The sequence below is a fragment of the Barbatula barbatula genome, assembly GCF_947034865.1.
Source record: "Barbatula barbatula genome assembly, chromosome: 7".
Classification (NCBI taxonomy): Eukaryota; Metazoa; Chordata; class Actinopteri; order Cypriniformes; family Nemacheilidae; genus Barbatula; species Barbatula barbatula.
In genome coordinates this window covers 18,830,331-18,856,657 of record NC_136770.1, presented here as the reverse complement: position 1 = coordinate 18,856,657, position 26,327 = coordinate 18,830,331, and the positions used below count along the sequence as shown (strand labels likewise).

Here is a 26,327-nt window from a genome sequence, read left to right as displayed (position 1 = left end):
GAGGGGTTTGAGAGACAAGCGGGTATGTTGTTACGCCCACTTCGCTCACTGAATAATTAAACATAATCTCATTTGAACCACACAGGGCAACAGAGGTTTACTCTTGTAACAGGGTTTTTGTATAGTTACAATGGTTAAACAGCAATTGAAAGTGCAGAATATAGTACCCATCGCAAGTATGAGGCTTGTGAATGCATTCTTCACTAGTTATGTCTTATAGCGAGTACAGAAAGTTAAGCAACCGATACTTACAGTGTACTCTGCTACAACACCTTTATAAACTTCTAAAAACTCCTCAGCATTGGCTCGATCCACGTTGAACTGCAACATTATAATAACTGAATCAATAATACATAAATCACCATTTAATCTGATTTTAAGTTCTATCATTATTAACAGTACATTATCATTTAATGCAATCAAAATAATATTATTAAGGAGATAATATATAACATCATTCTTTTAATAAAGCACACACTAAGCACTGGCTATACAAGCTTTTTAATAGTAACAAAACCATCATTGATCCCATCTAGCCCAGGGGCATCCTCTTTACACACTTTTTTCAGCAGGGTCATGTGACCAAGTTGCGGCCCTGTAATTGGACAGCTAACGACTCATTTGGACATGTGGGAGGCTACTGATCTGGTCACTGATTACATGGTCGATGGTGGGGTCAGGTTACACCAAAGGGAAAAAACAATCGAGTTTACTGTTGTATGATTTCATTCTCTGATGAACGGAGACTTTTTATGTTCATAAATGTTATCAGTTAGATCATTGCTTCTATTAAACCTAAACCGCATTACATCTAATATAAATATTGAAATTATTATTTACCAATCTACATGTAGCATTTAATGTATTAGTTAGTAAGCAACATCAGAAGACCTTCAAATTTCCACAGAACACTTACCATTTGTAAAGCAGTGATCTCAAATCCATTTTCTGTGATCGATTTAAGAATCTTTCCAGTCAGTGCTGGGAAAACAAGAAAACACTATAAATGAAGATGTTTATGTTAACCAAAAAAATTAAATGCACAAATGGCCTACAATGAAAAAAGAAAGCTGTGCTGCACAAATGAACACAGACATTATCAACACAAATAACAGACTAAAATTAAGGAAGACAATGGAACTTTAAAGTTATACTTTTTAAACACCATTATACACCATAACCTAACATGAATGCAATTATATTTGTCTAGGACACCAATGACACAAGCCACAGACTAATATAAAAGTTATTCACCACCCCCTGAAAGCACTCATTTGTGAAGAATGCACGAATTTGGGTTTTTTGAGCTTCTGAATGTGAGCTCGACATTATTGCTCATCAATAGCTGAACAAATAGGTTGAAAAATGTGGTAGTCTCTATACATATAGTGAATAAAATAAAAAGTAATATTTAATACAAAGTTTCTACCTTTTGCAAAAAGCATAATAAAATCTTACAGTCTATCTTGAAGGGACAGTTCAACCAAAAATTGTAACTCTTTCATCATTTACTCACCCCAAATCTGTATAAATGTGTTTGTTCTGATGAACCCCAAGAAAGATATTTGGAAGAATGTCAGTAACTAAACCGTTCTTGGCCACCACTGACTACCATGGTAGGAACAATTACAATAGTCAAAAGTGCCCCAGAACGTTTTTCTTTCCTGCATTCTTCTAAATATCTTCTTTTGTTTTCAGAAGAACAAAGAAATGTATAAAGCAATTCTCCCACTATGGTAGTCATCAGTTGCCAGAAACTGTTTGGTTACAAGAATTCTTCCAAATATCTTTCTCGGTGTTCATAAGAAACAGAACTAGCATATTTGAGTGAACTATCCCTTTAAGATACAGTAATTTGTGATATTAAAGTATCCCTGGGGAAATAATCTATAACTGATTTATTTAATGCTTCTAAATATTATGTAGATTAGATTAGATTAGATTCAACTTTATTGTCATTACACATATACAAGTACAGTGTAACGAAATGTAGTTTAGGTCTAACCAGAAGTGCAGTTAGGAAGTGCAGGATATACAGTTAGAATAAATACAGAATACAATATGGGAGAATATAATACAGTGGACATGGACTATAAAAATATTTTGCAGTAGGAATGTTCTATGAAAATATGACAGTAGGTATATACTACGAACAATATATACAGATGGCTATATACTATGAACATTAATGTACAGGTGGCTATGAACAGATAATAATTTAGACTAAAATAGTGCAAGTGACTTAGGTATGCATAGATTATTGACATTGGCTATGTAACACCTTTAAGGACAGCAAGGTATTGAGGGCATATTCACATGCTTAACATCGCATAAAACATAACCTGCACTTCTAGAAGAATAATCATTAAATGGAAGTCTAATGATTAAGTTGTTGAGATGCTAACGCAAAGGTTTCAAGTCCAATAACCAAGTAACAGTAACATAGAAACTCATGTGACTCTGCTACATTGACTTTGTGCCCTTGACTGTCCCTCCAGTTAAAGAACTTTAAGTTACACTGGATAAAAAGCATCTGCTAAGTGGCAAGACTTTTGACCTTCTGTTTAACCAACATGATCTTGCAGAGTTAAAGGCCAACAAACAGTTCACAAGATCATGAAGGTGTGACTTCAAAGGGGAGACTTTGATCTCAATAACACAAGAGTGAGTCTTTGGACCGAGTGATGATAGATTATATTAATAAAAAGCACACAGTGTATCCATCAGCAGTATCAAAGTACCAAATAAAAGGTTTCTCTGTGTTTTCACAGTGTGAATATAAAAGCCTTTAAATGCAGCTAATTTTAAGTATTTAATTTTGATCTGAAAATAATATACAATTCTGATACTGTGACGCAGTTAAAAATTGCTCAGCTTGACATTGCAACATCGACATGACAACAGTGGCTCAACCAATGGCAGAAAGTTAGAGTGATACTATTTGTTTCTTCAACCAATGATAGACAAGAGGATTTCACTGTTATATGTTATTGGTTACCTGTTTAGATTTACTTTATTCTCTATTTAAGTACATAGGATCTGTGCTTGTATGACCTGTATCTCCCTGAATTAACTGAGCTGCCTCAAAGGTAATATTATACTTTTACAGTGCATTCTGTATGTTTTATGGGCAAGAAGGGGTTACTGCGGAATCTAACACAGAGCAATTAAACTGGCTGATACAAACGACGTAAATCCCAAATCTGGAAAGCTGGCATAATAGCTGGCTTTCACCAGTACCAGGAGAAAGGGCAAAGTCTGAGGAAAATACTACACAGCGCTTAATCAAACGTGAAACAGCTGAAAAGAGCAATGACAGACAGAATCATTTAACCATATTAAAAATGTTATACTTTAAGAAACTGAGGGTAAGTGTTGGGGCCGATATAGAGAATGTATGCCTTATTAGCAATAAACTGGCCATAAGTTTTGTCACAGAAATTACATCTTTATGCATCCCTAAGGCCCGATTCACATTCCGCGTCATACTCGTTATTTTAAATGTAGACGTGCGATATAAAACATGTATAATATGAGCCATTATTAATAACTGAGCATGAAATCATAAAAATGATGTATGAAGGATCATGTGAAACTGAAGACTGGAGTAATGATGCTGACAAAGTCAGCTTTGATACTGATAACATTTTTCACTTTTTTACATAGATAACAGCTGTTTCAATTGTAATAATACTCTTTATCAATACGCAGGTTCATACAAGATAAGATTTTCAGTGAAGATGTTAAGACTTGTAAAGTCATTTTGAGGCTCAACTGTTGATATGAGATGTTTTGAAGAGAGGACCTCTTAGATTCTAATGTAGGTGTGTTTGTGTGTATTGACAAATCCATTGGACTCAACTTTCGATACCAAGAACAAAGTAAACTTGTTTAATAATAGATTCATGCCTCCAAGCTCCAGTCTTATATCCAGTATATAAAGCTAAACTTCCTTGTCTTGTAATTGTCTGATAAGGGTACTAATATCAACAACAATATTGTTACATTCAAACAGCGCTCAGTCATTTTAATGCTAAATACTTTTAAGTTGCTTAACAATTATTTTGTACAAGAAATAAGTTTTAAATAAATGCTGCGTAACTGGTAATGTTAGGGGTTAAATGAACAGAGTATTAAAGTCGTTGATGTTCGTTCCGCCCACCAGCATCTGTTTGGAGTAGAAAAACGTCATATTTAGCGCATTGGTTCTAGTGTCGTGGCGCGTAAGAGCGCTTTTCACGCAAGAGACATGAGTTTTTCCCATCAAACAAAGGCATCTTTTGCACTAAAATTACGAAATTATGGAAACATTTTAATTGGGTTAGATTTGTTGTCAGTTGGCGTCCATTTAATGATTTAAATAAATATAGGCAATGCAAGTTTATTTATATAGCGCATTTTATGGTGATTTACATAGAAATGACAAAAAAGAGGGATACATTATGCATAAGAAATCTTAAAAAAATTAAATTATTTTAAATCACACATACTTAATAATTGAAAATAACAATAAATAGGAAATAAAATGTGCATAATTATCATAAAACTAAAGGGAAAAGAAGACAAAACAATTGTGTTCTAATGTTGATAAAAGTAGCTAATATTGGAGAGCATCTGATGCCAGCTTCAGTTGGCATAAACACTGATTTTTTAAAAATTTTGTTGTAATTGAGAATCCGTAAATGTGGATTAAACAGCCGAATCAATTGGATTTATTTTCCTTTGACAATTTAGCTTGAGATGTCTATGCATAGGCTATCCTTTGATAATTTAGGGAAATGTATGTTCTGTATGTGAACAGTCTCCATCATTTGGTCGAAAGCTTATAGTGTTTTATACCAAATGCGCGTATGTGCAGTCTATATGTAAATATATGGGATATCGTTCTTATATGGGAAATCATTTTAAATCAATAAAAACATACTCACAACTGCCACTGTACAGTAAGCAGCCCGCAGCTGTTACATGCATTAAGGTCTTACACCGGTGGGCTTGTTAATGAGCGTTTCTTGTCATTTAACGTGCCCAATGGAAAAATATCACATAATGAAAGTCTAAGCATTTTTCGCAATAAAGTTAAAAACAGAAAACGTTATTTAGATTAGATTTAGATTATTTACATTCCACTACACAGGTTTTTCTGTTAATTGTAGGGGCCGGACTGTGTAGAAAAGGCGAGGCTGATATTAATATTATAGAAAACGCATTGCATTTAGAACGCCGTTATTAACGCCATAATTTACGACACATTGGCTACAAAACGCTGTACTTCGTGGCATCTGTATGGCTTAAACGCCGTAAAAAACAGGCGTCTTCTGAACACCAGGCATCTGGTTGATGGCGAAATATGACCCAGATGGCTTTCCATAGTGACGCGCACATTTTTCTAGGTGCGTCTACGCCGCATCGAGATGTAAATAGTTCAACTTTCCGGAGTGCCGCATGCATCACGGTTCATTTGAAGAGAGAATGTGGCGTGGTTTTAGATGCGAAATGTGAATCGAGCCTAACCCTAAAAGTTCCCGTTCTGACAGCAGCTTTAATACACAATCAGCCCTGCTAGGCAATGGTATCAGTGCTGCCAGAATATTGTCTATTCCATTCATGAGCCAGCCCTCAACAAACCAAACTGCTTTTTAATTGGTTGAGCAGTTCAAAACCAGTTGAAGAAATTAGATTGTGAAGGTCACTATTGTATATGGGTTTTAATATAAGCATGTCATTTCCACCAACTGACCAGAAGACTACTTTAATGCTCCAATATCAATAGGCTCAACTACAATTTGGGAACCGACTTGCTGTAGACTGTGGACCATGTGGCGTGAATCTCAAAATTATTAATGAACAATGCCCCGCACTGAAAGTAACATTAACCGTCTAGCAACTCTCACTTCACACTACATACCAGGTACTGGTTAATCATTCTATTCTATTAAAAACACATTCAAAACAATGGGAAAGTAAATCTGCACTAAAACTCTGCGATATGACCCTAACCCACTTTGAGTAAATTATTACCCATTTATTATAGCATGCTGTTTGCTAGTATATGTCAGGCACAGGTGATTCACAGAATCATGACCTTTACACCTTACCTAGAGCTACATACTCCATGATGTACTTATTCTCAAGGTTACACAGGACTTATTTTGCAATCAATTTCACTGTAAAGTAGTGTAGGTTGACGGTTGGTCCTCACAAAAATACATGGGGCACTGGACAAAGCCTGGGCCCAATATGGAACCTTGTGGGTCCCCCCTCATTTCTAAGGGTAAGATTACAATTGTGAGAAAAAATCAGTGTAACAACACTTAACAGAGTGTTTAAAGTGACTTAATAATATGCTTCTGTAGTTTATAATCTAAAAGCGGTTTCCAAATAAACAGAGCAATTGCCACATAATCTGTCTAATTACAGCCATGTAGTTGCACTCTCTCTGCAAAGACTTTCATTACTCCCTATATTTGTTTACTTCTTTTGCAAGCATGGTGGGGTCCTAATCACAAATAAGCAAGGACTGCAATCCTCTCTCAATCATTGCTCACAGACACTGTTGCATGAGTGTTTGTATATTTATATAGACTAAAATTCAATAAAAGCTATGACATACAGAAACAGGAGACGTCACTGCCTTTAGACAAAACTAGATTTATCAGATATCTGGATTTTTTTTTACATTTATGTGATATACTCTTGACCTTCAAAATGACTAATTCATTCCAATAAATCGAACGATTAAAAAAATTAGCAGTTAAAAGGATCATGTGTTGAGTTATCTTTAAGGCAGTGAAGTGACAATTTATGAATTTATTATCAATCTAAAACAACCCAAATCTCAACAGTAGGTCAAAGTTTAGAAGCACATTTTCTTTGTGTTTGTGACTGATTGGGCAACCTATTCATTCAGGGGCTCCAGTATGAGTGTGTGCATGAATGTGTAACATTCCCTTCATGTTAATCAGCCTCCGGCAATGTACAAAATCAACTAGCAGCCCGCTTAGTCTACGGCCACTATGTGAAATATCCACCTCAGTCCTATCGAGAGGATTTGAGATTTCACAGGTCAGTACCCTGGCGGCATTCTATATGAAAAGGGTTTAGGAGATGGATTTGGACAAATCTGGAGCGAAGGCTCGGTTAGCAGTACGCTGTGGCTTTGGGTGCCTTTACACTCATCAACGTATAATAACAAGCAAAACAACAGCAGGTCAGGCATTTCTAAAGACAGTTATATAAACAGAAGACAACCATGAAGCACAGAGATTCTGGGATAGCAATCCAGTAAGTTGCTAATGTGTTTGAAATGAGGCCTTACCCAAAGGCCATTTTTTATTATGTGTACTTTGAGAGTGAGAAAGGGGGTCAGATTGTATTCCAAAGGGTAAATTATAAATCTGAGGTACACACGCAGACTTTGCTTAAGTATATACTGGGTCAGAATTCAAGATGAGTGGATGCAGGGTGGGCAGAGGTTTAATGCGAACAAAGCTGTAAGTGAGTAACTGGGACAGGAGTGATGGGGTATGAAATATCAGCCATGTCATGGTTCTCTCGTTATACTGTGCCCTAACAGAAATGCTTAGAGACAGGGATGGGTTAATAATACACTACATACGAAACATTACAAACAGCAAATATTTAACTACGTTATATCTCATTTGAAATCATTGGTTGCATCAATGTTTATGTGTGGGTTTACCCTCTGAGATGGCATGAGGTTTGATGATACAGCATGTGCAGTCAGAATACTTGGCTGTGTTGGAGGGGCCATGACCAGCATTGGATGGAAAGAAAAACTCTAGCTCCTAACAGAAAAGTATAAACAGTATTATATTACTACGTATACATACAAAGCCAGGATTGAGCTTTATCATAAATACATATAATAGAAACTCTACCAATCAGGTTTTTGCTTTTATTGGCATGTCACTGGAACACAATAAATAATTTACGACCAGCTTGATTTAATACCACTGATAGTCAAACATTTCTGGGCCGTTTTTTTACCCGTGCAGCAGACGGCAATGAGTCTGACCCATGTCCTGCATTGTTTGTGCCATCTGTTCCAAACTGGGCCCGGAGACTGTAAGCTGCATCTTTTCGAGCCACACCAGAATCAGTCGGGCCAAGGACCTTTCTCCAGACCGACACGGCCTCATCTCCCATCAGCTCCATAGCGATTACTGGACCAGAGCTTACAAACTGGACCAGATTACTGCCATCGTACAAAACAAACATAATGTACTATTATTATTGTGTTTTGTTAGGTTAGAATATGTACTGCATTCAATTAATATAATAAACTGGTGCACATTTACTACAAAGTCACTAATACACTATGTCTGTATACAACTGGGATTTTCGTGATTGCAGTTGCTGTTAAAAACACATGCAAGGTCCCTATGAAGTGTTTGTGAGAATGTCAACGAAATCTCAATGTGATTCAATGTCTCCTTCAAAATCCTTGCATACTGTATAAGTTCAGTCAATCATTCATTTAGGTGAGACTCACTTGAAAAAAGACTTTGACTGATGTTCCGTGTAAAAGTCTGCTGCCTGCCTCCTGTAAAAAAGCCATAAAGTACACAGGGTTAATAAGTGAACTCATTTCTCAGCTTCTCAACTTCTACAGTGACACTGAGATCTGCACATACTGTATCTCTGACACTGAGTTTGTTTTAAACAGTGCATTTCATCTTAAACTCGTTTATACAAATGATACTTTGTAATGCTCATTTCTGAAATTTTTACTCCAAAAAATGCCAATTCAACATTTCACACCCATCTTCATACTCAGACAAGGTCTGCTTCTGTCAATGATCAGCTGTTTGGTTCTTTGAGGAAAGGTTAAATACCGCAAAACCTGACCAGGCTAAAACAACACGACCAGTGACAAAAATCACAGAGTCAGCCTTTTTCAAGAGGAAAAGGAAAAATAAACCATCAGCAGCTTTCTATTCCCTGAAAAAATGTAAAGCACTAAACCACTTGTATAACACTGTCAAATCTTTGATTATAAATGAGATGTCTGAGAGTATACAAGGAAAAAATCTAGCCTTGACATTTAGGACATTCATAAGACCTAAAAATAGAATTTTATATACAGTTATTACACTGAATATGAAATTTAATGGAACTAATAAGATATTTTGATTCACACACAACTGTGACAGACTCCTTCATTTGTAGTTATGGAGACACAATGATATGAAGAGCCATTTTGCTCTAAATATTCCCTGAAAATGCCACTTAATTTACTTGAAGACAAAAGCCAAGGTCGCTTTGGCTCATTACAAGGACACAATTTTGATTGAGCAAAATTGTAAACTCTGTAAAGGTCTTTGCACATACAGTCTGAAATTTCTGTATGCGTTTTTTTCTGTACTTGGCACTCGTTTGTACGGTGTCTCTGAAGTGTCAAAATGCTTGCGACGGATGCGAAACACACAAACAAATCGAAGTTTGGATTTTTTTATGACGGAAGAAAATATCGGAGGCAGTGTGTAATTGTGATTGACACAACGTGATGTTGTATTTATTTTTTAAGGTGCTGAAATTCTGGACGGAAATTTCGGACTCAATGTGCAGTGCCTAACTCTGGTTCATGGGTCACCTCTGCATGTGAATGTATAGCCTTCGTGTTATATGCCGAGATTTGTACCCAGTTCCCTGGCCTTTCCAAAAATGTGCTAAAATAATCAGACAGAGGAAAATTGTACTCGTCAGATTGTGCTCTTTCATTGTTAAAACAATATTTGAAGTTATGCTTCATAATTAACTTATGATCAAATAAGTCTAGTGTTGACATAAGAATAAAAATAGCTACAAAATATCAAGAGCATAGGTCATGAAATCTGGTCCTAAAAATTGGATGAGAATATGACTTTTGTATGTCATCACAGACTTTGTTTGAGACTACTGAAACATAAGTAAAATGTTATGTAAACAAATGTAAATTCTCAGAAGAGATTTGGGAAGTCTTCATTTGCTTTCCATCTAATTTCAGTGCTGTCTAGACTAAACCAAAAGATTAAAGACATCTCATTTCTGGTTCTTCTTTACTATGAATGTGCCTGCATCTGTCAATACTGCAAAATGTCTAATGTGCTCTTCTCTCTCACCTTAGTTAATGATTTATACATTATTCTGTTATTATAATCCATTTCTAGATGAAGCGTTCCAGAACACAGAACCAACAAACAGAGTATACAACATATCTTCTTTCAGACCTGACAATCTATGTGCCAACTTATAGAGCAAGCCAAAATTTAAGCAGGTCACCGTTTTTCCTGAACATGTGACCTGTCAAAGCTCCACCCTTTACCAGTTCTGAGAATTCACACTTGGATTCCTATTAACATCTCAAAATGTGCATTAGCATAATTAGTCTCAAATTGATTAAAGCATGTCTTTCTTATTCTTTTTTACCCACCTTTGTACCTATACTGTAGTTAAGACTCATTCAGACTTTAAACGCAATTAATACATAAAATTTATGTTTTTGGCTTACCATGTAAGTTTGGTCATTTTGACTTTGGTGACAATAAGGTTGGCATCATATATCATCTGAATTATGTCGCCAACTTTGGTAACTGCATCCGGCTTAATCATAGCCAATGTCCTGAAAAAGACATAAGACAAAAATACTACCTCAGTGTACACAGCATACAGTGTTTAGCTAAAAATATTTGCACCCTTGCTTTTTTTAAATAATGTAAAAAAAATCAGGAACATCCTAAAATATATTTTTTTTTTATTTATTAAAGGAAGGAATCAATCTAACTGTTATGTTCAGTTAAATTTGGATACTCATTCTAAAGGATCCCTTTAGAAAGAAAATGTGGAAATTATAACCAGAACATTGGATAAAGTTGCTATCACAGTAATAGATAATAGACAACCAGGAATGTTTTCCTACTGTTGGAGTCCAATGAATTGTATAGTGACCACCCTGGTCTGACTAAACAGCAGTCAGTTGAGTAGTCAGTTCAAGCAGGAAGTGTGTATTGCTGTGAGAAATATATACCTCTACAGTCTGTCTAAACTGTCCCCTAGTAACCTTTCCAAAATGTATGTTCATGAGTGCAGATGTGTTATAGTACAGTGTGATTCATTAGAACAATAATCCATGTTCTGTAAAGCAGTAAATTGGGGATGAGAACAGTTTGGTTACTAACATTCTTCCAAATATCTTCTGTTGTGTTCAGCAGAACAAGAAATTTAAACAGGTTTGGAACAACCTGTGGGTGAGTTTATGATGACAGAACTTTCATTTTTGGTGTAAAACGTAACGATAAATATGATAACTAACATGCAATTTTATGTTTTAAACAAAGATAGGAGCAGCTTTAAAAAAAGGTATGTTGTCATTTTTTACTAAGCCATATATTGTTATAAACCCTAATGTTTTTATGTCATTTGTGAAACACAAGAGGTGATTTGCATGCTTTGCATGTAGGAAATGAGAAGCGCCACGGTCTAATTCCAAAAAGTTTTGCATGTGAATCAATTCAATAGCTCTGTGCCTAGACTGAAAAGTTGTTATTCACGAAAATGATAACAATTACATTTCTAAATCAAATGTCACATTTGAGACACATTACTAATATTGAAGTAATGGTGCTTTTGTCACTATGGACACCTCAGTCCATCACTCCCCAAGAGCAACCAGGACATTCCTCCAAAACTACCTTTGGTCTTCAGAACAACAGAGTGTGGGTAAATTATTATACACTGTTCATGTAAACAATTTCTTTACTACAATGATGCCCTTAAAAAGATGGCACATAGGGAACACAGTTGTGTAGTGTGTCTAGGGGAAGTACCTCTCCTTCTTACTGCCCATTTTGTTGGCTGTGTATTGGTCCCCATAACCAATGAGGTTCAGCTGACGAGAGAAGACGTTTACTCTGTTGCCAACAAACAGATCCTCTGGATGGAGGTCCTCATACTTAGTCCGCCGTAGAAAGGTGCGCTGATTCTTCATATCAAACTATAAATGACAGAAAGATGCTTGTGAGGGGACAAAGCTCAAACATGGCTGGATGTCAAAGCCTGAAATCTGAGCAACACGACGCACCATCTCCACTGAGCCATCTTTAGGGTAGTAGAGCAGCTGGTATCGTCGCAGGAGAGCAGCGCTGGGGTCGTACCACTCAGCCAGAAAGGCAAAGCGTTCCTCCTGTGTGGAGCACGACAGAAACAACAAAACACACAGTGAAGCTAGGCCCGGCAGGGGAATGTCACCGAGCTGACCCTCTTGCTTGGACAGGGAGCTGCTTTCTGACCCTCAACACAGACAGGCAGCTGGGCCTGTTAACATGCTCAGTCAGACCTTAAGTCAGCCTTTGATCCCCTGAGAAGCTTCGCCACAGATGGGGACCAAAATCCTGCTGTTTGAACTACAGCTCCCAAATGAATGCAATGTATAGATGTGCAAACATTAGAGATGTTCGGATATAGAATCGCTGGCAGATTAAGAGATTTGTGATCTATTCAATATTTTGGCTGATATTTCAAATCTACAGAGCCGTAGTTCGCAAGGAAACACGCATAAAATCTGTCAGTTGCTTGATTTGCATTTCTGTCACGCCATGCTGAGTAGCCCAAACCGTAGTGAAATCTCATTGATCCAAAATCCTGCTCTGTGTATTAAAAACCCTAGATGAGTTTAATCCGCAGTGAGTTTTGGGTTGTACAGCATTTTAGTGCGCTGAACAGAATGATTATGTGCCTTAGTAGATTTTATAAAAAAAATTATTAAAATATACTTAATTATGTTCCTGTTTTCAACAAAGATTTTTTGTTTTGATTGAAACTATCAAGTAAATCCAACTCAATTTTATTATGTTATTCCCCTTTAAATTGGTCAAATTAAGTAGTACTTATTTATTTTGTGTTGAGACTACATAAATAATTTTTGTAGATATATCTACCTTGGCAGTTGATCTGTAGTTCCCAGCATGCTTTGTATCTGACTGCAATTGGAGATTAATTTTCAAGATTAACTGTCATTTTACGTGTTTTTCAGTAAAAAGAAAGACTTTGTGGAGATGTTGTTTTTTGTTGATTTATGTTTTAGCTTTAGGAGAGTTTTGGTATTATTAAGCATTAAACTGTTACTGTTGTTCAGAAGAGCGCTGCTTGTGCCTAGGCTGAGGGAGGCATGGTATGAAATTTGTCATTTCACTTATTGAGCTATTGAGCAGTAACTGTGCACATGGCCAGATCAGAACCCACCAGTCTCTTCTAATTTGACCACCTCTGTTGTAGAAAGATATATTTCAATATGAAAGTAAGTAATCCGTGAATTTGAGTTGGACACATGTTTTTGTTCAGTGTTATTATTTTTTGTTTCCTTTTAGTAACATTTACTTGCTATTTTTACATAAACTAAATGTGTTAACTTTAGAATTAACTTTATTCTGGTTAGTTGCAAGTTGTGCTTGAAATACAGCATCAAATATTACTTTTAAAATTTGTTACGAGGATTTTATTAAGTATATTCTACAATTATTTTTTTCAGTGTGCATCTCTTTGTTTATTTTGAAAAACTAGTATAGAAAACTAATATAAATAATCCTAAACGTCTTATACATATGAAAAGTATCATAGCAAATACTTGGTTTCACCTTGACACCATCTCAAAGGTGCCCTTGAACACAAACATGGAGAGTTCTTAGATTCTATACATTTTTCCTTGAGATCGCCACCCTGTGGGTGAAATTTAGCATATAAGAGAGAAGTGCTTCAGAGTCGGGCATGGGCAGAATACTGATAACTGAATGCTGCAAATTGAATCCTGTTAAAGTAACTCATGATATCTATTAATGATATTCAGAAATCCACAATATATAGACACAAATAAAAAGAAACCATTTTCAGATACATAAAGGTCCATTGTATAAAATGTAGCGGCATCTAGCTGGAGATTGCGAATTGCAACCAATGGGTCACTCCACCAGTCCATTTCGAGGCACTACGGCGGTTGACATAGAACTACGATGTTGTTACTTTTTTTGTCCATTTATGACTATTGTAGAAACAACATGGCAAATTCTATGCAAAAGGACCCCATGGTGTAAGGAAAGAAAAAGCTCATTATAAAGTCATAAAAATAAAACGCTTTATTATGCTCTGACAACATAGTTATGTATATAATATTGCATTTCTGTCAATAGATCCTTTACACACGGGACCTTTAAATGATAACCTCACAACAGAAACACTTTGATTTAGAGAGATGCTTTCCAATGTTCAGAGAAGAAACCCGTCAACATTCATCCCTAACTAATTTAGGTCTTCATACTCTATGGTCTAAGAGAATCTGTTTAACATAACTGAGTGGTCTATCTTAAATTTAGCATGGCCCCTTTCCTAAGCAAAGGCTATTTTTACCGCAGTCAGCTGTGACAGAGATAGTATTGACAATGAACAGCCTTCTTTGTTCATGTAAGCAGAGGCACAGGTTAAGAAACCCTTTCCTTCTATATACTGTAGTAACTTAAGCATACTTACTATTTGTGGATGCCACTCTATTTTACACTGGGTCAATAAACACATTTATTAATATAGGCATTGAATGTGCTTTGGCTTTCGTAAAATTTCTCAGCATTTAACATTCTCCAATTTAAAGTGCATTTTTCTAACTAATGAAGGAAATAAAATTACATAAATATTATATATATATACACACTAGTTCATGATTTAGGGTTCTTTGGTTAAATCAATTGGGACATTTTGCCAGAGAGAAGAAAGCTATTATGTTAGTTACGCTAATATTAGTACTATCAACAAACCATGAAGTGCATCCAATGTTACTGTAATTCTGTAATGAAAACCTTCGGCTGTTTCTCTACATTGAGGGAACATGCGGCTTCAAATGAACATTCCTGAACAGCAAAATCACAATTTTCAGGCTAAGGATCCCGGCCAGATCGAACTGGAAAATAGCTGGGCTTATCTACCACCTCTAACACCTCTGAAAAAATAGGGCTTTCCTCTCAGAGCTCTTCTTGGAAGCTAAAACTTTCCCAGACACCCGCTGTTGCCCTATGCTATGACTGCAAACATTTCATGCTGTCTGCGTGGAGATGGATAGATGTACACTACTTAAGGAGACAGAATGTGAATTGGAAAATAAAACAATGTAGGAGCACAACAGAGCAAGAAGATGACGGGCAAACGCATTATATTACCCAGAGAATAACAACATTTAGATTGTAGTGCAAATGACACTAAAAAAGCATGTTATTTTACTTAATGAAATTTGGTTGAATTTATTTAACCAGATATTCAAATCAATTGAACATGACCTATGAAAGAGGGAGCTGAAAACCTAGACCGGCAAAACAGACCATATTCCGCTGAAAAAAAAGATCCATAACGTTTAATCGGAGTTTATCCCTTTGGACGCTTTCTAAATGCTTGAACACGTTTTTGACATGTGAAGCTCCTGACATCTAGTGGCAGATCAAATAAGAGCGTTTAGAACGAACAGACGTTGCGCTCTCGCGATGGTTTGACGTCATACGCCAATCGGTTTGCGCAGCGCCACGTGATGTCAAACAAACCAGACCAAAAACAATAGAAATGCAAAACTTATTTACGAAATATAATGTGCCAGTACCGTCATCACACACCACTTTTTTATTAATAATGCAACAATTAATTATTTGTCATTTATTTAGCCATAGATTCAGATTCACGTTGTAACATTTCTATGCAACTCCACGCGTATCTCTCAAAAGACAAGAATAGCAGTAAGTTAAAAGTAACGTACAGTGATATTTTATATTTTGATGCGTGCAGCACAAACATATCGTTTAAGGTTACTAATACAGTGGTGTTTAAACAACATATATATATATATATATATATATATATATATTTCCCGCGTAACAACAACAATAATACATATTTACAATTTATAAAAGTTCCAACCAAGAACATTGAATTTTAATAGAAAATTATAATAATTTACCACGTACCATGTTACACCTTTTGTTGACACGTTTAACAGGCGGTTGATTGTCTTCCTTTAACGTTAGCTTCGCTGTTAAGCCCCATCACCATAGCAACATCAGGCAAGTCACCGCACAACCGATGCCGTTTAAATGAACAATCTTCTGTAAACGTGTATCTATAGCATGCAGTGTTGCAACATTTACCATTGCATTTGTTTTAAGATTAATTTACAGACGTTTACGAAGCCAATATGTTGCCTATTCGGCTGCACTCGTAACCCGGAAGTAATCGTTTCTGACGTTTACCGCCAACTAACACACGGGTTTGTTATGGTTTGGAATTTTGACACTTAGTAGTTTCAGTTTAGGCTCTGTTGAACTTTTTAGTGAAATATTAAAGCACTTGGCTAAACTGTAACATCTTTCGAAAAGTATGAGCTTAAAATGTTTCAAGCCTATAGGAATTTAGGACTAAGTCCTCTGTCAGTATTTTATAATCGAGTTCATTTTGTACTTGTAAGGTGTCTGGCCCGTTGTCAATCGCATTTAAAATGGATCGCAGACCACTAATTTTAGACGGAGGTCTAGCAACAGAACTTGAGGCTAATGGATTTCAATTACAGGTACTTGCTTTAATACAAACTGTTCGTTTCAGTTACTACAAATAGTATCACTCATGTTTGGGCTTATAGGGAGATCCTCTGTGGAGTGCAAGACTTCTGCATACAAACCCAAAAGCCATTAAGGAGGTCCATTATAGGTAATGCAATGCATGAAATGGTAAAAAAAAAGCATATTTCATTTTCCCTTTTAAATTATGTGCTTTTGAAAGATATCTCCAAAGTGGTTCTGATGTCATAACAACAGCCACATATCAGGCCAGCATTGAGGGATTTGTCAAACATCTTGGTCTTGGACTTGAGGAGTCACAGCAGCTGATGATGTCAGGAGTTCAACTAGCCAAAGAGACAGTGGAGGACTTCATGTCTCAGGACATGTCATCAGGTGTGTCTAACTTCTACAGCTGTTTTTCAAGCAATTTAAAAAGCATTATTTGCATGGTTGTCCGAAACAGATGTGAGCTAAGGTGAGATTAAAAAGTCCAAATGAAACACATTTATCTCAAATGCACATGTCCCCTAGAAGACAGAAGAAAACCATTGGTTGCTGGCTCAGTGGGTCCATATGGAGCGTTCCTACACGATGGGTCGGAGTACACTGGAGCATATGAGGAGAGAATGACAGTGGAGGTATAGGGCAAAACTATGGGCAAAATCATGATCTCCATCCACCCTGGCTGCCGTTGCATTAAAATTTCAGTAGCCTGTTTTCTTCTCTTAGGAGTTGAAAGACTGGCATCGTCCACAGATCCAGTGTTTGGCAAAGGCTGGAGTAGATCTCGTTGCCATGGAGACAATTCCAGGTCTTAAAGAGGCAGAAGCATTAGTTGAAGTTCTCAAAGAATTTCCTGATACTAAAGCCTTGCTTTCCTTTTCCTGTAAGGTGACTGATACCAATGGATACACACCTGCGTACTCATGCACCCATTGCATTTAAAACACACACATTTGCAACAGTTGGGAGATCCTGCTAGATTAAGTTAACCTGCTTGGATCTGTTTCAGGACAGCCAACATATTTCAAGTGGGAGAACATTTTCGGAAGCAGTTCAGGAGGCATGTAAGTCCTCACAGCTAGTCGCTGTGGGGGTTAACTGTTGCCCCCCTTCTCTGGTGACCCCTCTGCTAGAGTCTGCCATGTCACACAAAAAAGCAGATTTCAGCTGGGTGGTCTATCCCAACAGTGGAGAGGACTGGGATACCAAAACAGGGTAATTAAGGGCTCTTGACATTGATGATAGACCAAATAGTTACGTTAATAGAAAAGCTAATGTCAAATCTTATTCAACAGGTGTGAGATGCTTAATTTCTTTTTTTTTTAAATAAAATAACATTGGGATATTGTGTAAATTGCAGATGGAAAACAAAAGAAATTACATCATTTGCTAAATTAACTATTGACTGGAAGGAAAGAGGTGCTATGTGGATTGGTAAGTAATTAAAAAAACTTTAAATAATCTTTACTCTAAAGGCATATGATTGTTCCTTAGTCTTATATTGTTTCACTGAAGTGGTAACTTTTTTCTCAACAGGTGGCTGTTGCCGTGTCGGACCTGCTGATATAACGGAGCTAAAGAAAGAACTACATGTGTAACTTTAATTTTTAAAACAGTGCAGTGATGTATAAATAATTTATTATTAAAATAATACCAACATACTTCAGTCACATTAGTATGATATTTGTGAATATGATGTCTCCTCTATATAATCGCATGGACAGGATTCTACAATATCTATTGAGATCAGTTGAACTAAATGTTAGATTAACAGCACCAATAGTCTGAATCGTTTTGATAGCATTGTAGCTGGATATTTCAAAAAGTTCCTTTGCACTATAGTAAAAGAGAAGAAGTTGCTGTAGGATAGTTCTAGTGAACACATCTATGATTCACACACATAATCATTCTAACAGTTTTACTGCTTTTCTGTTCAAGCTTTTTTTACTTTTATAAACAATAGGCCTACATTTTTCTTGTTTTATTCAGAAAAATGATTAAAGTACGTTAAAAGGAAATGTGCTGCCATAGCAAAGATTGCCTGACTCTCGTCAATACAGTATAGATATCATAGTGAGCATATATGTTTGCACGTCAGAACTGATACCGTAGGTGGAATCATACAAATCTATAAAAACATCCACAAAACCACTTCTAGCTTGACAAGTGGTTTTTCAAATGAAACTAAAGCACTGAAAAGAGATCACACTTGAGTTGATGCAAACAATAATTAGGTCTGAACTATGTACAAGAGACAACGATAAAATGTCCAACAGAGAGCATAAATCACTTTCATATATGTTGATATATCTGGTTTTAGTTCGTTTTCAATCTGATTTCTGTTTGAAATGTAACGTCATCCAGACCAGCTGGTGGTGCTAAAGGGTTCTGACCTGTGTAACGCATCAATCGTGCCGAAGCCATGTGGTAAACTGTACTTTTTATAGATGTTACCTCCCTAATCTGGAGTTTGAAATTTTAGCCTTTCAGGTCTTTTAAACATTGTTCCGGGATAAAACACATCAATTACTTTAATTCTAATGCCATAAGAATTCATAAAGATACATTTATAAGGAGAAAAATATGGCTGCACCAGCGCAGGGCGAGGACAGTGACGATGGCATGGATGAATTTATGGAGTCGTTTAAGACAAAGAAGTACAAAAATGCGTTTAAAGAAGAAAACTGGGAGGAGGTAAGAAATGTCGGTTTCTTAATGAACACTAACAAAGGTATTTCGCTGTTCGTAAACATGACAACATGCTAACGTTACTGGAGTTTACAGCTGAGTGCTTACACATCGCATGTTGCAGGAGTTTGATAAGATGCCCATGTTCATGAAAACAGCTCCAGAGGAGATTGACCCACTGAAACACCCTGACCTTGCCTGCATTCAGTCTATTATTCATGATGAGGACAGAACACCTGAAGGTAGGCTATTCAATCCTTTTGTAACGTTGTGTCTTGACTTTGTATGCAGTACTGTCTTTAAAATGTAAACAAAATAAATGATAATACATGGACGTATTCTGATGTGTTTCTCAGAGCAAGCCATGAGATTCAAGGATGAGGGGAATGAGTACTTTAAAGAGAAGAACTATAAGAAAGCTGTTGTGTCCTACACAGAAGGTTTGAAGAAGAACTGTGTGGACCTCAATGCAATTCTGTACACCAATCGTGCAGCTGCACATTTCTATTTAGGTACAGTCTTACAAAAGTACTTGCAAATACACCAAACTATTCGAAAGAGTGTGTTACAAATGATGATAATTTTCTTTTTTGACACCTGAAAATGTCCTTTTCCAGGCAATATGCGTTCGGCTTTAAATGATGCCACAGCTGCCAAAAAACTGAAGCCAGACCACATTAAAGCCATTTTAAGAGGTAAAATATATGTAATTATTTCATGTGTTTCCATGTTGAAACTAACTACTTCATACTTCAATGCATTGTAGACTTCTTCTGTTGATGTGTTGTGGGAATCCACCATGGCATTATTTTGAACCACCAAATGCCATATACAGATAATCTTATGTATATTGTATGTGTGTTTAGGAGCACAGTGTTGTATAGAGCTGCATCATTATTCAGAAGCATTACAGTGGTGTGATGAGGGTCTCAGGCTGCTGCCCACTGACAAGAATCTACAGGAGCTGAGAGCCAAAGCAGACAAACAGAAGGTATAAACTCCTGTTTTGTCTAATCAGAATTATAGTTTTTAAAACATGACTATTATGTTATTTGTATAATAGAATGTAAATAAAGACGTGTTATTTTAAAAGCATTAATGTTAATTGGGTTTATGTATTCTAGAGAGAAGCAGAGAGAGATGCCAGAAAGGCTAAGGTTAAAGCAAAGAAGGAGCAGAATGAGAAAGACGCGTTGTTAGCTGCTATAAAGGTAAGAATTTTCCCTACCGCAGATACAAAGGTAGTCTTCATTCCACCATTTTCCTTTTGGTCTTGTATGTTATGAGCTGGTTGTGTGCCAATCTGCCCCATGGGTGTGAGCTTCATGACAATCGCACTTTAAGCCACTGATATTTATGGAGGACTTCAATCTTAAAGGTCTGTTTTGCCTTAGGAGCGTGGCATCAAACTCCTGAAACCCAAGGCATCACAACACAAGGGTTCAGACAGTGAGCATGATGATGGAGGTTCATCTCGAGCCCTGGCTGATCTGGAGCTTGATGGAATCAGCTCACAGGAGGCCACCGGAGCTCGTGTTTACATGGATGAGCAGGGTGTCCTCCACTGGCCAGTGCTGTTCCTCTACCCTGAACATGGACAGACCGACTTCATATCTGCTTTCTGTGAAAACTCCAGGTTTGTTTTGAAATCCAGCAGTTTTGTCAATATGAATATGTGAGTGTGGGTCTCTTTCACTATTTGACAAATTGCATTTATGTGGACATTAATGCTGGAGTTATTCTTTATAAATGAAGATCAGCAAACATTTTTAATTTTGTTCTTTAGTTTTATAGACCATTTGGCAGTCATGTTTGGTGAAGAGCTACCTCCCTGGGATACAGAAGGAAAATATCGGCCGCAAAATCTTCAGGTCAGTGCAAAGATACTCTAGTTTGAATAAAATGCTCTCCTGTCTTGGTTAGCATACATTTATAACTGTGTACATTCATATTTCTTTCAGCTGTTGTTTGAGGACCACGACAAAGGAAATCTTTATCAAGTTGATCTCGAAAAGCCACTTCGTAGCGTCCTCCAGAACAAAAGGTATATCAGAGGACTTGAGGACAATAAGTGGTTTCATCATTGCCTAAATTGATGTTTTTCTTTCTGATGTTTTTCAGGTGCACAGTGAAGGCAGGAACACCTACTTTTATCGTGCTGGTATCAGGCTCTCCATTTTGTAAGCAGTTTTCATCAGGAAAAAAGGTGCAGAGATTGAAATTCTAAAAAGACTTTGGCCATCAATCAACCTTCAGATTAAGGACATTTTGTTCACCCCACCCGTTGGAAAAGAAATGGAAGCAGGAATATCATTTCCTCAGCTGCAAAGTTACTCTGTATAAAGCATATTCCACCTATTTTATGTAGATCAATTGTGGAAGGTTTCTTAAATCAAGCTAAAATGTATGATTCATTTTTGATGAATAATATTTAAAAACAATTCTAACTGTGTTTAAAACAAAAACATACAAATGTTTAGGTAATGATGCAAAATAAATATGTCTAAAATGTTTCCACCTTACATTGTTTACGTTACATCACCCATTACATTAACCGATGACTGGTTTAGTTTCCATGATGAGGAAACAATGTCTCATTCATTGAGGTTTAGTCATTCACATGTACAACTGTGAAAAAGAATAAAATGCTGTTTAGTTACTATACAAGATCCAAATGTCTGAGGCAACTATCAAAAATGCTTTAATTGAGCATTTCTGGAATTTTGTACATTTCATATATTAAAAACAAATTGAGTAAAACGTTTAATCAAAACACGAACATCAAAACCTTTTTGGTAGGTTTGTATAAAATACTTTTTAAATAACCCTAGTTTTTACTCCAGCTTAAAACACTAAAGTCTTGTATAACTGGCTCTTCAAGCTTTGTCGCATGTGCTGGTGGAAAAGTTATCATAAAGACAACATTCCAAAGTTTGTTCAAGGATTGTTCAACAGTTTGGAAAAGTAATAAATACATGTGATTTGTTTAAATTCGTTGACTGTATAAAATTATCCAAAAATGAATATTTCAATTTTTAAACGAGTTGCTACAATATTCTTAAATAAGCTCCAAACATACAATATATAACACAACGGCCCATCAGAGTAATGCCTTCTCTGGACCATGATCATGTTGAAGTTGTCTTTCATTACTCCACAGGCCGGTTTTCATAATGACATGGACCTGCCCAGTGTGTACCTTATTTCTTGTGGCTGTGTAAGCACTGCAGCAACCTTTTAACCACCTCCAGCCTGCCCTTACTCACCAGATCCCTTGATAACTCAGTCACCTCATCTGTGTGTGTCCGGCACAGTGCCTTCAACTCAGTTTGGACTATATTCCTCCCATATTGCTTCTCTGCCTGCTTTAAACATTCCTCGAACTGGACGATAGCATCACCCGTGTCCCTTCCGCTCTGGGTGAAGCTCACAAGGGCTGCCCGCAGGAGACAGCGCAGGACCTCCGTGTCTCGGACATTGGGGTGTTCCAGTTCAAGCGCTTTTTTGAAACAGTCAATGGCATTCTTCTCCTCTCCTTTCAGCAACAGGCAGCGACCACGCAGGAGTTGTAGTTTGGAGATCGTGGAGCCCAATGGACACTGCAATGCTTTTGCCAGACTGACCAGGGCGTGATTTATTGCAATCTCATCAACCAATAGGCTCTCCTGCAGGGCGTCCACACCCATGTAGTAGTAAACCTGCTCAAAAGTGAGTGATGTTATATTTAAAAAGTGTGACTGTATTATTTAACTAAATGGCATTTTTGACCTTACCTGACCCATCTCCAGGTGGGTCCTCAAGCAGGGCCGGACAGCCAAAACACGTTCCAGGTCAACACGGGCTTCTTTCAGAATCTTACGGTCGGGGATAGCACCTAGACCACACTTGGCTTTATCCAGATGCTTTGCGTAAATTGTGACAACAAGCTGGAGAGAAAGTACATAGCTTTCATAACTTACATTGGTTAGGAAATAATTGGAAGGGTGCCCGTGAAAATCATTAGAAACGATAAAAGATACTTTTCAGAAATAACATTTAAATATTTGAAACACTCAGAACGTCTATATTGACATTTTTAGTCTGACGCAAGACGCATGGGTGAGGTTCTGAGGAGTAGTTCTTTTGTCTTTGGATAAACATAGTCATCCTTTATCTATTTAGAGGCATGCGAGGTGTGTTAAGTGGGTATTCAATTCATGTGATTTTGTTTAATGACCAAGTTGAACAGAGAGAGTAAGGAATTAATCATCATTTGTTAAGATATTTTCATATATATGTTAGTAAAAGGATGGACATGTAATTACTTTGAATTACTGAATGACTTTCAGTAAGTGGCACACAAGCAGTTCTCACCTTGGCACGTGTGCAATAGGCTTGCCAGTTGAGCTCAGCATCCGGAAGGATGCTCAATGCCATGTTACAGATACCTGTGGCCATGTCCAGTTTGCCGGATAGGAAAAACACGTTTGCTAGCCTGTTGAGTATGAATGCATCATCTGCAGCAAGTTTAATGGCCTGTTGTAATAAGCAGGGAAAATATAATTACTTTGACCTTATTATACTACACTATTAATCAAAAAGTCATTTTGTTATTTATGAGTTTACATTTAATCATATTGAGTTACAATAAACGTACACGTCACATATGGTCACAAAGATAACCTTAGACTATTAAAAATGCCTTTTGGTTTACTATAATTTGGTTACTATAACATTAGCTTTGTTATAAACTGTTTTATTAACTGAAAATACGACAGTCAACATATTTTCCAAGTCTAATATCCAGTACCGATCCATAGCATGTAAGTGGGTCCAATCCAGAGAAACCACAGTCATGAATTGACATTGGCACTGTGGTGAAATCCGTTCGTTCCAACATGAGACCAATGTAGCACCAGCCCAGGGCTGGAGACGCATGATTGAGCGGAGAAGAGAGAAACTGACATATAAGACATTGTGTAAATTATTGCTGAGATACATGAAAGAAATGCATGAATATCAGCTGGAGGCAAGAAGACATGTAAGATCCAAACAAGTTGCCAAATGACAACACAAAACTGGAAAGGCTGGTCTGTTTGACTGTCTCTCAATCGAGAAGCACAGGAACTGTGTTCATAGAATAAGCTTTGCTAAAACCCAACATTTTCTAGTGCTTTCAAATCGATTAACCTTGATTTAATCTATTCCAAAATAAATGTTTGTGTCTATATAATATATGTGTGTGGTGTGTATATTTATAAGTGTATATTAATACACAAACACATGTATACTTTTTAAGTATATAATGTATATAAATATGAGTAATATATATTTGTTAATACGCAATGTATATTTAAATATACATTTATTTATATAAATATTTGAAATGTATACACGCCACACACATATATCTTATAACAAACATATATATTTTGGAATCGGTTAATCGCGATTACTAAAATCTTCATTATGTCTAATGGATGAAAATCACCTTTGAGATGTATATTGTCAGATTTGATAGTCTCTGTGAGAAGCTTGAGGGCCTTGTTGAAATATATCAATCTTGTGTCTTCAATGTCTTCTGAATCCCTCACAATACCGTCTATCCTGAAACCCAAGCAAAGTTTTAGTGACCTCATGCAGTCAAATTCTTACAAAATATACTGTTGGAAATTCTACCTTATGTAAATTGTTGCCATTTTGAAGTTCCAGCTTCGTATTTCCTCTGTTGGTATCTGCACATAAAGACATATTGAAAATCTAAGTATCTACTTGTATTTAGGAAGACTGTTACACTATCTCCTTACCTGTTCCCCTCCATAATCAAGTGCACGGTTGTATAACATCAGCGCAGTTGTTAACCTCTCCCGTGAATCTTCATCTCTCTCCAGCTCCACATCATGAGGATGGGCGTATGCCTGTTCGGCCAAACACCGTGCCACCCGAAGCCTGCAGTCCGCCTGGTTCTCCCCCATCTCGGGGCCCATGAGGGCAGCCACACGCTCCATGCACTCCCCCTCCTCCAGCTCACGTCCCATGCGTTCATAAACGTATCCCATGTTGGCCCAGGCATTAAGGTTTTCAGGATCCTCCTGGCAGATGGTGCGAAAGGTCTCCTCTGCCACCTCCAGTTCATCCATATGAAAGGCCAGCAGGCCCAGCATATTGCGTACGGCATACTGTAGTCGTCCCGTCTCAGCTTCCAGCTCAGCCCTCAGGCTCTCGCTCTTGAGCTGGGTGTCTCGCTGTCGAAGTGGAGCCGGTCCACTGGGCTCACCGTTCAGATGTAGCTCCAAATGAAAGTGGCCAGGGATGTAGGCCATTCCCTCGATCAGAGACTCGATGTCTTCTTCTGTGCTGTCATCCATGGTCACATGCAGACACGAGCTAACAATGATTGACTGAGACAGAGGCTCTCCAGTTCAGCTATCTTATAGGTGAGACAAGAAATACAGGTTTGAAGAGAAGAGTAGGAGAAACGAGAGGTAAGACAGAGCGTGTACTTTCTTGCTTCTTGTAACAGGTTATCCCACCCATTGTAAACATTTGTTGTTTTAAATTCACTATTTAAAATAATGAGGAAAACTTGGGTGTTGGCTTGAGGAAGTGTGTGAAGTATGAGACATGCTTTCTAAAAGCTAACAGACCTACCTTGGTGGCGTGTAGTCTGTCTTTAGCCAAAAGCTGAAAGAGACAAACAAGCAAAATCCTGTGCAAACTGTAATCTTGTATTTTAAATGTGAAATATATAAAGCTGATTTGTAAACAGTACAAAAAGACAATAGGCCTACACCCTTTGTACTGTGTTCTCTCCGACTAGACCTTAAACATTGTTTGTGTCAGATATTTGTGTTATACCATATGTAACTAGGTAATTATTGATCAGTAAAACTCTTGACGTTTTATAAACTTATTTATATAAAAGGTTCAGTTTCAGTTAACGATTTCAATTTTATTGATGCAGTTCTCACTTTGACCACTAGAATGAAACCTTTCACCAAATATAGAGAACAAGTACTCAAAAAACCGTGACTCTTAAGAATACAAGGTAGCATGGTCAAACAATGTCTTTAGAGATAT

The 26,327-nt window shown here is 37.0% G+C and overlaps 4 protein-coding genes across 21 annotated transcripts in view; 2 read left to right on the top strand and 2 right to left on the bottom strand.

The window, feature by feature from the left end:
• nme7 (NME/NM23 family member 7) overlaps positions 1 to 16,267 on the bottom strand; it is a 28,614-nt gene extending 12,347 nt beyond the window's left edge. The window contains exons 1-9 of one of the 2 annotated variants that reach the window (XM_079460792.1): positions 15,990 to 16,267; positions 12,080 to 12,181; positions 11,826 to 11,992; positions 10,511 to 10,621; positions 8,513 to 8,563; positions 8,008 to 8,215; positions 7,700 to 7,805; positions 917 to 981; positions 253 to 321 (exon numbers count right to left, since the gene is read on the bottom strand). In XM_079460792.1, the coding sequence (XP_079316918.1) occupies positions 253 to 321; positions 917 to 981; positions 7,700 to 7,805; positions 8,008 to 8,215; positions 8,513 to 8,563; positions 10,511 to 10,621; positions 11,826 to 11,992; positions 12,080 to 12,181; positions 15,990 to 15,992 (882 nt within the window). In that variant the 5' untranslated portion in view covers positions 15,993 to 16,267. The remainder of the gene's footprint in view (positions 1 to 252; positions 322 to 916; positions 982 to 7,699; positions 7,806 to 8,007; positions 8,216 to 8,512; positions 8,564 to 10,510; positions 10,622 to 11,825; positions 11,993 to 12,079; positions 12,182 to 15,989) is intronic. The other variant, XM_079460791.1, reaches the window with a different exon arrangement.
• Positions 16,073 to 18,612, top strand: LOC306896641 (homocysteine S-methyltransferase YbgG; the record flags this gene model as incomplete). 16 transcript variants are annotated; one of them, XM_079460803.1, is made up of 9 exons in its annotated part: positions 16,073 to 16,288; positions 16,487 to 16,588; positions 16,658 to 16,725; positions 16,798 to 16,970; positions 17,109 to 17,215; positions 17,307 to 17,468; positions 17,590 to 17,795; positions 17,941 to 18,014; positions 18,117 to 18,612. In XM_079460803.1, 8 exons carry the CDS (start codon positions 16,517 to 16,519, stop codon positions 18,176 to 18,178), a joined length of 924 nt encoding a protein of 307 aa, XP_079316929.1. In that variant the 3' UTR covers positions 18,179 to 18,612. The 16 variants fall into 16 exon arrangements, with proteins under 16 accessions (XP_079316929.1, XP_079316927.1, XP_079316919.1 ...); XM_079460795.1 differs by having other exon boundaries at positions 16,230 to 16,288; positions 16,833 to 16,970; positions 18,117 to 18,245; XM_079460807.1 differs by having other exon boundaries at positions 16,230 to 16,288; positions 17,112 to 17,215; positions 18,117 to 18,245.
• A 339-nt stretch (positions 18,613 to 18,951) lies between these two features.
• On the top strand, positions 18,952 to 22,283 carry ttc4 (tetratricopeptide repeat domain 4). Of its 2 annotated transcripts, none has more exons than XM_079460257.1 (10): positions 18,952 to 19,274; positions 19,393 to 19,510; positions 19,625 to 19,780; positions 19,886 to 19,963; positions 20,135 to 20,259; positions 20,393 to 20,479; positions 20,663 to 20,904; positions 21,055 to 21,139; positions 21,230 to 21,312; positions 21,390 to 22,283. In XM_079460257.1, exons 1-10 carry the CDS (start codon positions 19,164 to 19,166, stop codon positions 21,493 to 21,495), a joined length of 1,191 nt encoding a protein of 396 aa, XP_079316383.1. In that variant the 5' UTR covers positions 18,952 to 19,163; the 3' UTR covers positions 21,496 to 22,283. The 2 variants fall into 2 exon arrangements, with proteins under 2 accessions (XP_079316383.1, XP_079316384.1); XM_079460258.1 differs by having other exon boundaries at positions 18,955 to 19,274; positions 19,427 to 19,510; positions 21,390 to 21,929.
• Positions 21,947 to 25,678, bottom strand: ttc22 (tetratricopeptide repeat domain 22). The gene is made up of 7 exons (XM_079460256.1): positions 25,055 to 25,678; positions 24,927 to 24,982; positions 24,739 to 24,854; positions 24,058 to 24,173; positions 23,622 to 23,783; positions 23,042 to 23,194; positions 21,947 to 22,966 (listed from the first exon to the last, which is right to left on the bottom strand). The coding sequence occupies exons 1-7, from the start codon at positions 25,613 to 25,615 to the stop codon at positions 22,469 to 22,471; spliced, it is 1,662 nt and encodes a 553-aa protein (XP_079316382.1). The 5' UTR covers positions 25,616 to 25,678; the 3' UTR covers positions 21,947 to 22,468.
• Positions 25,679 to 26,327: the final 649 nt, after the last annotated feature.